This window comes from Thalassophryne amazonica, chromosome 17, assembly GCF_902500255.1.
Source record: "Thalassophryne amazonica chromosome 17, fThaAma1.1, whole genome shotgun sequence".
Classification (NCBI taxonomy): Eukaryota; Metazoa; Chordata; class Actinopteri; order Batrachoidiformes; family Batrachoididae; genus Thalassophryne; species Thalassophryne amazonica.
Window position 1 is genome coordinate 19,015,260 of NC_047119.1, and position 12,266 is coordinate 19,027,525.

The 12,266-nt window shown below is 40.0% G+C and overlaps 1 protein-coding gene across 4 annotated transcripts in view; it reads left to right on the plus strand.

Annotated features, from left to right (window-relative positions):
• The first annotated feature begins 683 nt into the window (after window positions 1–683).
• The window catches only part of aff1 (AF4/FMR2 family, member 1), a 41,837-nt gene continuing 30,254 nt past the window's right edge, over window positions 684–12,266 (plus strand). For all 4 annotated transcript variants that reach the window (XM_034191534.1, XM_034191535.1, XM_034191536.1 and 1 more), the window contains exons 1-3: window positions 684–892; window positions 8,276–8,396; window positions 9,418–10,215. In XM_034191534.1, the coding sequence (XP_034047425.1) occupies window positions 876–892; window positions 8,276–8,396; window positions 9,418–10,215 (936 nt within the window). In that variant the 5' untranslated portion in view covers window positions 684–875. The remainder of the gene's footprint in view (window positions 893–8,275; window positions 8,397–9,417; window positions 10,216–12,266) is intronic.

The window sequence follows — 12,266 nt, forward strand, 5'->3', positions numbered from 1 at the left end:
ACACCTATACAAATATTATAATTGCTAATATTAATTACAAACTTGTGATTTTTTTTTCCACGATATAAGTGGCACCAGAGTCAGAGCCTCCAAAACTAGCAAAAAAAAAAGGAAAAAAAAAGCGACTTATACTCTGGAAAATATGGTATATTGTACTGTTAAAGGTACATAAAAAATGAACATGCCTGGTTAATTTAAGTAAAATTACTCTTTAAAACATTTTTCTCATTTAATAAAACATAATAAGTGAATTAAAGTTTCATGCACTAGTTTTCTTGTATGAATTATTATAATATATAATTTATATAATATATTTATTATTGTTTTCATTTTTTAATTATTTTTAATTTATTTTTATTTATATAATATAATTATATAAATTATAATATATAATTTATATAATTGTTGTAACCAAGTTTGAAATGTATCTGAAAAACTAAACTACTGACCGTACCATGTCGTTCAAGAAGGGGTATTAGCAACAGTTAACAGGCAACAGTTAAAAAAATAAATAAAAAAAATGAAAAATGACGGCATTGCTCGTTTCTCAAATTTTCTCTGTGTTTCCACTCCCCAGTAGTAACACAACCTGTTTATAAACCTTGTTTTCTAAAAGTTTTTTGTGCTGCGTTGAGTGGCTAAAGCTGAGGTTTGCTCCCCGGTGGCTGAACACAGTAGAACAGTCCAGTAGAGCAGAGTGGACAAACCCAAAACACGCTCGGATTAGCAGTCAGCTGTCAGAAAACAACAGCCTGACACTCATTTAATTGAGTAAATTATTTTCCGCCGGTAAACAATGTGACCATGTGAGAAGAACCCTTTGGTGAGGACTGTCACAAACACATGACAACCAGCCTGGTTGTGAGAGGAGCACCATGGCATCCCAGCCGAGGTAAGGCAGCAGCAGCGGCTAACTGCTAACTCAGTGGCGCTTAATAATGTTACGAGATAAAATAAATGCTCACAAGTAGTGCCTGAAAGAGGAATTTAAGTCTGAAACTGTGTAGACGTATGCTGTAGTCTGGGCCTGTTACTTTTGTGTGGTTATTTTAAAACTTTATAGCGTCCGCGTGTGTATCTTTTTTTTTTTTTTTTTTTTTTAAAGTTCCGTCAGGAGGCGGAATCAGCTGGAAAAAGCTACCAGCTGCTCCACAGGCTGCCCTGTTTTTAGAAGTTATTTAGCCTCTAAATGTTACACTTTCAAGATATACCTTCTAACACGTGCATTTGTCAACTTTGGCGAAAGTTTTAAACAATTTTCCTGAATTCTAAAATATGTAATAGGAAGATTGGCTGCATATGCAAAGGTCGACAACTCCGCAGTGTGTTTTTTGTTTGTTTGTTTGTTTTTGGGGTGGGGGGGGGTGGAATGTGGAGCTGTCAAGCCATATAGGAAATGCAATTATCTGGCTCGGGTCTGTTTTTGCAATTGGACACACGAACCATGGTGGACAAGTGGTTAATGCGCTTGGTTTCAGTGCAGAAGGTCCCGGGTTCAAATCCCACCCCTGCCACATTACGTGTGTACATTACACACGTAATGTGGGCTTGGGTCAGGAAGGGCATCCAGCGTAAAACCTGTGCCAATTCAACATGCAGATCCACCTTGGATCTGTGGCGACCCCGAGTGCAAACAAGGGAGCAACCGAAGGGACTTACTTTTACACACGAACCATATCTGAATTCCGATCCTTTGCATGTCTTCCTGTATTGCGCAATGTTGTGAACATCCAGACCTCTTCAAATAAAATGAATAATCATAAACAATGGTTCCACCCTATTATACATTGTACTGTAATATAAGGGGCACCTGAATTTTACATATTTTACAGAAGATTTTACATAAACCTATCATCCCTGGTTCTCAAGACCAGGCACTTAAGTGGCTCTACTTTACTCTATTTTACTCTTCCTTTTTTTAGATATTTGGATATATCTTAGTATACACTAGTAGAGTTCTACCTTAGAAATGAAATATATTCTAGAAGACATACCTTACTGAATTTTCATATACAGGGATAACAAACTGTGATCCAATAAATCACAGGAGGCCTCCCATCTCGCCATCTCAGATTTAGATTTAGAAGTTTATTCATCCGTTGGCAAGACTCCCTCATGGAAATTGAGGTTCCAGCAGAACTGTACAGCGGTACACAAGAAAATAAGCACACAGAGTATCAAAAGTGAAAGTAAAAACATTTTTTAAAGATAAATACTAGAAAAACTGCTTGCTACTGGTTTACTGGCTACTACTGTTCCTCTCCTTCCCGTCCCCTGTCTTTCTGTTACTCCTCCTCCCCCGAGTGAGGAGTTGTACAGTCTGATGGCATGAGAGACAAAGGAGTTTTTCAGTCTGTTGGTCCTGCACTTGGGAAGGAGCAGTCTGTGGCTGAAGAGGCTCCTCTGGTTGCTGATGATGGTGTGCAGCGGGTGACTGGCATCGTCCATGAGGTCCAGCAGTTTGTACAGTGTTCTCTTCTCTGCCACCATCGCCAGAGTCCAGCTTCATGCCAACCACAGAGCCAGCCCGCTTGATCAGTTTGTCCAGCCAGGATGTGTCCCTCTTGGATGCAGCACACCATGGTGTAAAAGAGGACACTGGCTACCACCGACTGGTAGAACATCCACAGGAGTTTCCTGCAGATGTTAAACCACCACAACCTCCTCAGAAAGTACAGCCTGCTTTGTCCCTTCCTGTACAGGTCGTTGGTGTGAGTTGTCCAGTTTACTGTCCAGCCACAGCCAGAGGTACTTGTAGGAATCCACAGCCTCCACCTCAACTCCCTCGATCAGAACTGGTCACAGTCTTTTTCTGGACTTCCCAAAGTCAGTGACCAGCTCCTTTGTCTTTGAGGTGTTGAGCTGTAGATGGTTTGTGTGGCACCAGGCAGCAAAGTTCTTCACTAGGCTCCTGTACTCCTTCTCTCAGTCATCCCTGATGTATGCATCAATGGCTGCGTCATCTGCAGACTTCTGGATGTGACACAGCTCAGAGTTGTAGCAGAGGTCCGAGGTGCACAGGGTGAAGAGAAGAAGAGCCAGCACTGTGCCCTGAGGTGCTCCAGTGCTGCTGATCGGTGTCAGACGTGGTGTCCCTCAGGCTGACATACTGCAGCCTGTCGGTGAGGTAGCTGGAGATCCAAGTGACCAGGCAGAGGTCCACTTGCATCCTGTTTAGTTTGTCCTGAAGCACAAGGGGCTGGATGGTGGTGAAGGCACTTGAGAAGTCCAGGAAGAGAATCCTTACTATGCTGCTTCCCTTATCCATGTGCGAATGGACTCTGTGTAGCAGGTATAGGATTTGCTTCATATTTTTCACAATTTAATGTTATTACTCACAGTCAACAACATGCAAAATTGCAGTCTTAGTTTTTGTTCTTGAGTTGTTCTTAGGTACAGTAGTGTTCAGAATAATAGTGGTGCTATGTGACTAAAAAGATTAATCCAGGTTTTGAGTATATTTCTTATTGTTACATGCGAAACAACGTACCAGTAGATTCAGTAGATTCTCACAAATCCAACAAGACCAAGCATTCATGATATGCACACTCTTAAGGCTATGAAATTGGGCTCTCTTTGGTGCTCCGGCTTTCTCCTACATCCAAAACATGTGTGTTAGGTGAATTGGGAGCTTTAAATTGACCGTAGGTTTGCATGTGGGTGTGAATGTGTTTGTCTGTCTGTGTGTGGCTCTGCGATAGATTGACATCTTGTCCAGGGTGTACCCTATGACTGCTGTGCTACTATACCCCCCAATCTGGTGACCCTCAGTTGGAGTAAGATGATATAGCAAATAGATGGATGTAGTTAAAATTCAATCCCAAAATTGTATCTAAGAGCTAGTATTTGTAGCTTATGTCTAAATATTCAGCTTATTTTTATTCTGCAAGTTTTACCATACCCTGCTGTACAATTTAACCCTCTGGGGTCTGAGGGCATTTTTTTGGACAGTTCACTCGCCTGGCATAAATGTTTTATTATTGCTGTTAACAGCTCTCCCTGCATCCCACAATCAGGTTTTATGTCTCTTTTCCTTTCAGGACAACCTGTGCTTTCATAATATACGAGGTCTATTAGATAATAAACCAACCCTTTTATTATTTTTTTTAACTATATGGATTTGAATGACGTGCGATTACACCAATCATGCTTGATCCCTCGTGCGCATGCGTGAGTTTTTTCACGCGTGTCGGTGATGTAATTTCCCTGTGGGCAGGCCTTGAGTGAGCTGTGGTCCCACCCTCTCGGCTGAATTCCTTTGTTTCACACGCTGCTCGAGACGGCACGCGTTGCTTTATCAAAATTTTTTCTGGACCTGTGAGGAATATCCGAGTGGACACTATTCGAGAAATTAAGCTGGTTTTCGGTGAAAAGTTTAACGGCTGATGAGAGATTATGGGGTGTTTCTGTCGGTGTAAGGACTTCCCACGCAGTGGGACGTCGTGCAGCGCTTCCAGGCGCCGTCGTCGGCCTGTTTCGACCTGTTTCGACCTGAAAACATCCTAATTTAAGGCTTAATTCACACAGACGTCGTGAGAGAACAGAGAAGATAAAGAAGAGGCCGGCATGAGGACTTTATGCGGACATTCCACTGTTTAAGGACATTTTGTAATGAAAGAGGTGCGTGCAAATTCGCCGAGTTGTTTCCGTGACGACTCGGCAAATCTGTGTGCGCCGCGACAGGAAAAACACCTCCGTGTTGAAAACCATTTGTAAAATTCAGGCAGCTTTTGATGGCTTTCAACAAGTGAGTAACTGAGAAATTGTTTAACAGCTTGGGCATGTTCCAACTTGCCCGTTAAGGTTTCCAACGGAGGTGTTTTTCCTGTCGCAACCCCCCGTGGTCGGGTCCGGCCCAACATGCGACTCTGCCCGCACGTTCTTTCATTACAAAATGTCCGTTAACAATGGAATGTCCGAATAAACTCCTCATGCCGACTTCTTCTGAAAGTTCTCTGTTTTCTGAAGACTTCCTGGGTCAACAGAGCCTGAAATGTGGAAGTTTTCAACTTGAAACGGCGAGACGCTGCCGCCTCGAAGCGCAGATCCCCGTCAGGCGCCGTGGGCCGTCCTTACGGCGACACTACCAGACCAAAATCTCTCATCAGCCGTTAAAATTTTTACCGAAAACCAGCTGAATTTATCGAATGGTGTCCACTCAGTTGTGCCTTACAGTTTTGAAAAAAATTTGATCAAACAAAGCAGCAGTCTCTGAGCCATTCCTAAACAATGAAAAAATCGACGAGAGGGTGGGCGACTCCTCACTCAAAGACTGCCCACAGGCGAATGACGTAACCGACAGGCGTGAAAAACTCTCGCATGCCCACGAGGGTTCAAGCATGTCTGATGTAATCACACGTGATTCAAATCCATATGGTTTTTGAAAAAAATAATAAGGTCGGATACTTTTCTAATAGACCTCGTATATGCTTTTGTTGTGTTTTATAAGTGTAATAAAGGTTTACAATCAGAAATAAGAAAGGAAAAAGTAAAGCGGAAATAATTTTCCACACACATTTATTTGAATTTCATATTATGTCAGCTTGGTTAAATTCCACACTTTAACTAGTTGTGTTCTGATCATTGAACAAATGAGCTTTGTCTTTTTTGGATTGATTTTTACCATTTTTATATGGGAAGTGCGCAATGCATGATTTTGAGAATATTTTTCCATTACTTGACAAAGTTTGAAGGTGAGTGAAAGCATGGTGAATGCCCCTAAAAATGGCACCTTGGCACCAAAAATCTAATTTATGGTACAGACACGTGTAATACATCAAATAAAAGATGTTACTCTGTAGAAGTCAGAAATGCATTTATTTTATAAATCAGATTTAATTTTCACTATGTAAATTCAGTTTGAAAACAGCAGGTTTCACATTTCAGTGATGACGAAAATGGTATATTGACAGCTGACATATTTGTGTCTTTACACAAACATACGAGATATGTCTTTTTCACATTTTATTTTTATTCTATTTTTATTCTGTTCTGTAAATGTCAAAAATGGACATTTAATAAACATCTATTAAAATGAGGTAAAAATCAGAAAATCAAGGGTTTTTTTCAATTTCATGGCCATATAAAACCAATTTTTATATAATATTTGACATTTTCTTTACTTGTGTCATAGCTATGCATTGCATTAATCAAGAAAAAACAGTTGAAGGGGATTCAAAATAGAAATTCAAGGTACACAGTTAAGTCAAAGTTTGATTAAAATATACATTTTTATAAAATATTGGCTTGTGAGCCATGTTTACTAACTTGATATTAAAAAGTGGAGCTTTCTGTTATCATTTTTTTTCCAGTTTTATTTAATGAAAGTAATAAATATTTTCAAAATTTGACTCATTTGTGATGGTTTAAATAATTTGGAAAATATAAAAGGTCAAAAATTGACAAGAGGCTAATTTTCACCATCATGTTGACATAATACATTTACATTCAAGCCTGACTCAGCAGGAATAATAATAATAATACACAGTTTAAACTTTTTTGCTGTTGTTCTAGGTCTTTGGTAATAGAAAAGATGATTTATTTAATACTACTAAGGTTTTCTTTAAAAATATCAATACAAATGCTCCGAAAAATGGACAGACACCGGGTCATCCACCTTTGGATGCATGGCTTTGCAAAACTTTCCATTTTTTTATGTAGTATATTCCAAAACTAGTGCTAAACTTATTTTTTTGCAGCAAAATTGATATAATAAACACAAATTTGCCTATTTACCAGGCTTTTGAAGCAGCATCTACTGCAAAATCCAAAAAGTGGTTACAAAACAGCACGTTTCAAACCACAATGGCTGCTCCAAGGGAATGCTGGGAAGTCTGCAGTGGTCAGTTCAGTAAGACTGGTGGACACAGCAAACAACTGCTAGCAGCTGTCTGACTTACTATTACCATCATGACAATCAACCAATTTTGGCATAACAGCAAAAGGGCCACTGGTTACATGCTAAAATGAACCAAATATGCTACATTCAGAGAGCCGTAATTTTCTTATTAATTGTAGTAGACCTCTGAAACTTTCACAGATTACAGAATATGACCAGTGCGTATTGAATCAATTAGAATGAGAAAATATACCTCCATAAGTAAATGCAAAGGGCATAAATTTACTTTCACCCTTCAAAAATCAATTGGGGCGTTCACTGTGCTTTCACCCAGTTATTTTTGTTTGTTACTCAGTTTTGTGTGTGTGTATGCATGCGTGCCATTGGGGGTGGTATTGTAATATGAAAGGTTTTGAAATGGTAAAGTATGTTGCTGCTTTCACTGGGTAATGTGTGCTAGTGGTTTGGCCAATTTCTGCCATAGACTGTAGAATATGTTCACGTCAGGGGTGGTGGTTAATGTGCTTGGTTTCAGTTCAGAAGGCTCCGGGTTCAAATCCCACCCCTGCCACATTTCTCCATGTAATGTGGAGTTGTGTCAGGAAGGGCATCCGACGTAAAACCTGTGCCAATTCAACATGCAGATCCACCTTGGATTTGCTGTGGTGACCCCGATTGCAAACAAGGGAGCAGCCGAAGGGACTTTACTGTAGAATATGTTCACATGTGTTTGGCGTATTCTCTGATTTTTACTGCCCTGCCTGTTGCCATCACAACCTCCCATGGGGTGGCTGTCACTGAAGATAGTGCGATTTTTAGACAAAAAGGTATAAGAAATGTAGATAAGGTGTAAGTATGCTTAAATGTATTTAAAATATTAAATTGTGTCAAACTCTGTGGCTTCTACAATAACCTCTACTTATTAACATTTCACAGAACAGTGTTAGCACTTGTGGCAATTATCCTTTTGATTGCATATTATCTTTAGGGACAAGAGTGAACAGATGTGACTGTTGAGGTGAATCCTCATGGCATCTTACCTGACTTGCATGTAATATGATTGGCGCCATCTCTGTCATTGGAGAGCATTGCTGTGCCTCTTGGGGTGCTGACGTTTGTGACCAGGTGGCTGCCATTCGCTTTACTGTTTCCTAAAACTCATTTCTGCAAAACTGTTGATGTTTATTGGCTTTATAATTCAGGGTATATGTTTAATTGTCCAAATTATTGTGCAGTTGTAATGCACTGTACAGGCTATTTTGCAGCCTGGCATAATCTTTGTACAGGGGATATTGTTGCCAGTCTTGGTTTAAATAGTAGTCATAGTGGTCTTTAAAATTGAAATATCATAGTGGGAATATTGCAGCTCTGATTTTAATTAATCACAATGGGAGGGGTTTTATTTATTTATTTATTTATTTTCATTGGCTTCTCCAGCAGCTACAATGAAGAAAGGAACCTTCTTCGAATGCAAGCCTGGGAGCAAAGGAACCAGGAGACCATCCAAGCCAAAGAAGCAAAGCCTCAAAATGTGCCACTCTTTGGGGAGCCATACAAGGTGATGGAAGAAGTTTAAAAATGGATTTGTGTTTGTTTTTTTTCTTTCAGGTCATTTAGGTGTCAACAGTGACGTAGCCTCAAGCAGCAGAACTTTTTACTGAAGATTTTATGGATAAGTACTAGGAATGTCTTGACCACATATTTGGACTCTACTCCCAGGGCTTTAACATTTGGTATCTGCTGGAGTCCTATAATACAGGAGAGAGACACACCTACACAAGACATTAAGATACTTCATGTTTTGCCTGGTCAACTTAATCCATAGTTCACACGGTCTGCAATGAAACAGAAGTCAAAGCAAATGTTAAGATCACTGTGGGGGTGTTCCCCACCCAGTATCGCCCCAACTTTTTCTGATTTGGGTTTGTAATTATGTTAGAGCAGTATGTTAATGAATTTGAACTGCAGATTTATGTTGGTCAGGGCTTCTTGATTAAATAATAATGGCTCAGTTCATTCTAATTTTGAAATGTTTCCAGAAGTAGATGTAAAATATGAATTTAGCATTAATGTGGTAATGTGAAAAGTTGATGCTGTGATGAAGTGAGTACTTTTCTTTGGATGTTCATTTTTTTGTGTGTGAGATTGTAGTTAAGGTACAGATATAGCTGGACATGGACAAAGTTTTCTCGCTTAGCTATTTGTCACATCATATTAGACTTTAAGGTAAATGGTGAATATGACCTCATCGTGCAGACTCAAATTGTAGGATAACTTAATCTGAAGTGGGTGAATATGTAGAGATTATAGCACCTTTTCTGTGTGGGTCCCACCACTTCAAGTCTTGCATCCCTTAGGAAATCCAAGTGTAATGTAGAAAAACCAAAACTGAACCAGATTTCCATGCAGTTTTCCTCAAATGAAAGCAGACTGTGTGCACTGTGAAAATGAGTTGAATTTAGCTGATTCAGTGTAATTTGAAAGGACACAATACACTACTTTGCCTTTTTTAACACAAATATTTTCTTAAAACACTTGGTTGTGGTGTGTCTCCATTAAATGTTCTTTTTCATTTTTAGACAAACAAAGGTGATGAACTCTCTAGTCGAATCCAAAGGATGTTGGGAAGTTATGAAGATGTAAATCATCCGTATCGTGGATTGGACAGCCTTGCCACTGAGCCTTATACCCATATAGCCTTGCCACAGTCACATCAGGGTCCGCCTCATTCAGCTAAGTCAAGCAAGCCTCCATTCTGTAACCAGGTCCATCACATGTCCTCACAAAACCTAAGAGGCCCCTCTCATAGTAATTCCTCCTCACAGCCAGTTATTGGGTCGGCTGTCTCTTCTACCCCGAACCACAGCGGACATTCTTCCCTGAATGACGGTCGCATTAGTCACTCTGTACATCAGCAGAAGAAGGCTGAAGCCCTGCCTAAACTGTCTGCTAATGCTGAGCAGCATCCCTCTTTACATTCCAGTGAGCAAAATAACAGAGACCCTAAAAGCACAGATGGCAATACAGATGGGCATAAGAACCAAGAATTCACAGGTCATCGATCTGAGTGCGGAACCATCAATGATACCATCACCTTGGATCCTCAGCTCGCTCACAAAGATTTATCTCTCTCCCAAGCCAACAAGGGAAACTCACTACCTTCACAAACCTTCCCTCCACTGCTCTGCTCAAAGGTGCCCACCATAGTCATGACCCAGAAACCGACAGCCTACGTGCGGCCCATGGATGGTCAGGACCAGGTGATCAGCGAGTCACCTGATCTTAAGCCTTCACCAGAGCCATATACACATCTACCAGAGGTAATCACCAACAAGCCTAACCTGGATAAAATGAAGATGCTGCCAGAAATTTTGGAGGTGAGCATGTTACCTTGGAGCTAAATAATTGCAAAACCGTTTGAAATTGTGATGTAACAGAAGTCTGATTTTTATCAGTAACTAGGTATGAAATATTGATAGACATTAACATGCATCCTTACAGAGATTGTGCATCTAAACAGTACATTTTGGTATATATGGGCAATCTGTTTTATACTGTAAAATGGTGTGGCAAGTTTGACATTCTATGCCTTATATATTTGTTTTTAAAAATTTTTGTTCCAACACATTGAGCACATTAGTAAGCATCTGTCAGTATGGTCCTCCCTCATTTGTGTTTTTGTGTGTCTGCTGCTCACACGCTTCATAACCTGACACACCAGCTCACAGACACCTGCAAGGGAATGTGTGTCACAGATGGTTATCTGTACTGGCAGTGTAAAAGATGACACACAAAAGACAGAAGTAGTGTTCAGGATATAAACTTTTCAACTATTTGTAAATAATTACTCAACTTGATCATTTTGAATTGTTTTTCTCAAGGTTTCACTCGAAAAAATTTCTTGACCATTGCAACAGTTTCTGTGACTGCCCCCCAAAGGAAAAATATATACCTGTCCTTTAAAAAAAAAAAAAAGACCACTCCAAAATGAAAAAAATATTCTTGCATACACTTGGGAAAATAAATCTGAAAGCAAAGAATGAAAGTTGAAATGCTATTTCACAATATGTGAGGCTTCACACTGCCAATGATCTGTTCCTCTACATCACCCCCTGTCGAGGTCGTGCAGCTGGCGTAACAACTTTAGCAACCGTTGATTGTCTGCCATGTTGGGCGACGTTCTTACCAGCTGTTAGCAAAGTAACTGTAGTTTCCAAAAGAAGATTTTAGTTCACACCTACTGGTTGCTTAATCATTTTGTGCGCAAATCAGAAAGTGGAAAAGTCAAGTATGTGGCTTTGTCACTTTCCAAAGAGCCCTGAGCAGAAAGTAAACTGTCTCGCCAACAGTCGCAAGAGAAAACTGTGTCCATGCCATCTGGAGAGATATGTGTCAAACGTTGCCTTCAGGGTATGTTGTTTCTCTGTTATTGTGGTTGTGATGGTAAACGTAGATCAAAGGCATTTATATATATATATTTTTTTTTTTTTATGTGGACTTATTTGCTTCTATGAACTGTGAAATGTCAAACAATGACATGCCCATATTACTTAGTCAGGAAGTGCCAGGTGTAGACATTTGTCAAAGTGATGTCACAGAATGTAATACTAATACAGCAGTTATCCTTTTTTTTTTCTTTTTTTCAAATCACCTTCATACTACGTTAAGATTAATTTCTGTTTTTCAAGTTGGACTTTTGTTTCTCTTTTGCCCTTTTCTCTTGTCTGTCTCACACTCCCACATTGCCTGTTATGATTAAACAACACAAGTATGTAGTTCTGCTGACTTTAATTTGTAGGCTTCATAAATACTTTATTCTGCTGGTATGCGCTCCACACAGTGCAGTGTACACTGTGTGTCTTGAACACTGCACCCTGTGTCTTTGTGCCAAATATGATGGAGTGGTCCAGATATTTCTCATTCCATTTCTTAATCATGGCACAACTGAATTGTGTCCCATTCCACCGTCTTTAATATGTGGATTTATTTAAGAGTCTGCATGTTGCAGAAGATGAGCAGAGGGAAGGTGCTGACATTGAACAGGTCACATCATTTAAGAGACTGTATCAGCAGAGGACTGGTCTGGAAGCAGGGAAAGTTTTTCCCCTTACCACGGTCATATGTGCTTGCTCAGGGGGGTTGGTAAGGTCAGACCTTACCCGTGAGAAGCTCTTAGGGTGACTGTTATTTGGCACAATATAAATATATTGAATTGGGAGCATGTGCCGGTGCCGCATGTCCCCGCATCCACCACCAGGGGAATAACTAGTCTATTCCCGCTTCTTCAAGGTAACCTTCTATCTGACACAGCCAGGTGAAAATGTCAAATCAATTTAATTTATATAGCGCCAAATCACAACAAACAGTTGCCCCAAGGCGCTTCATATTGTAAGGCAAAGCCATACAATAATTACGGAAAAACCCCAAC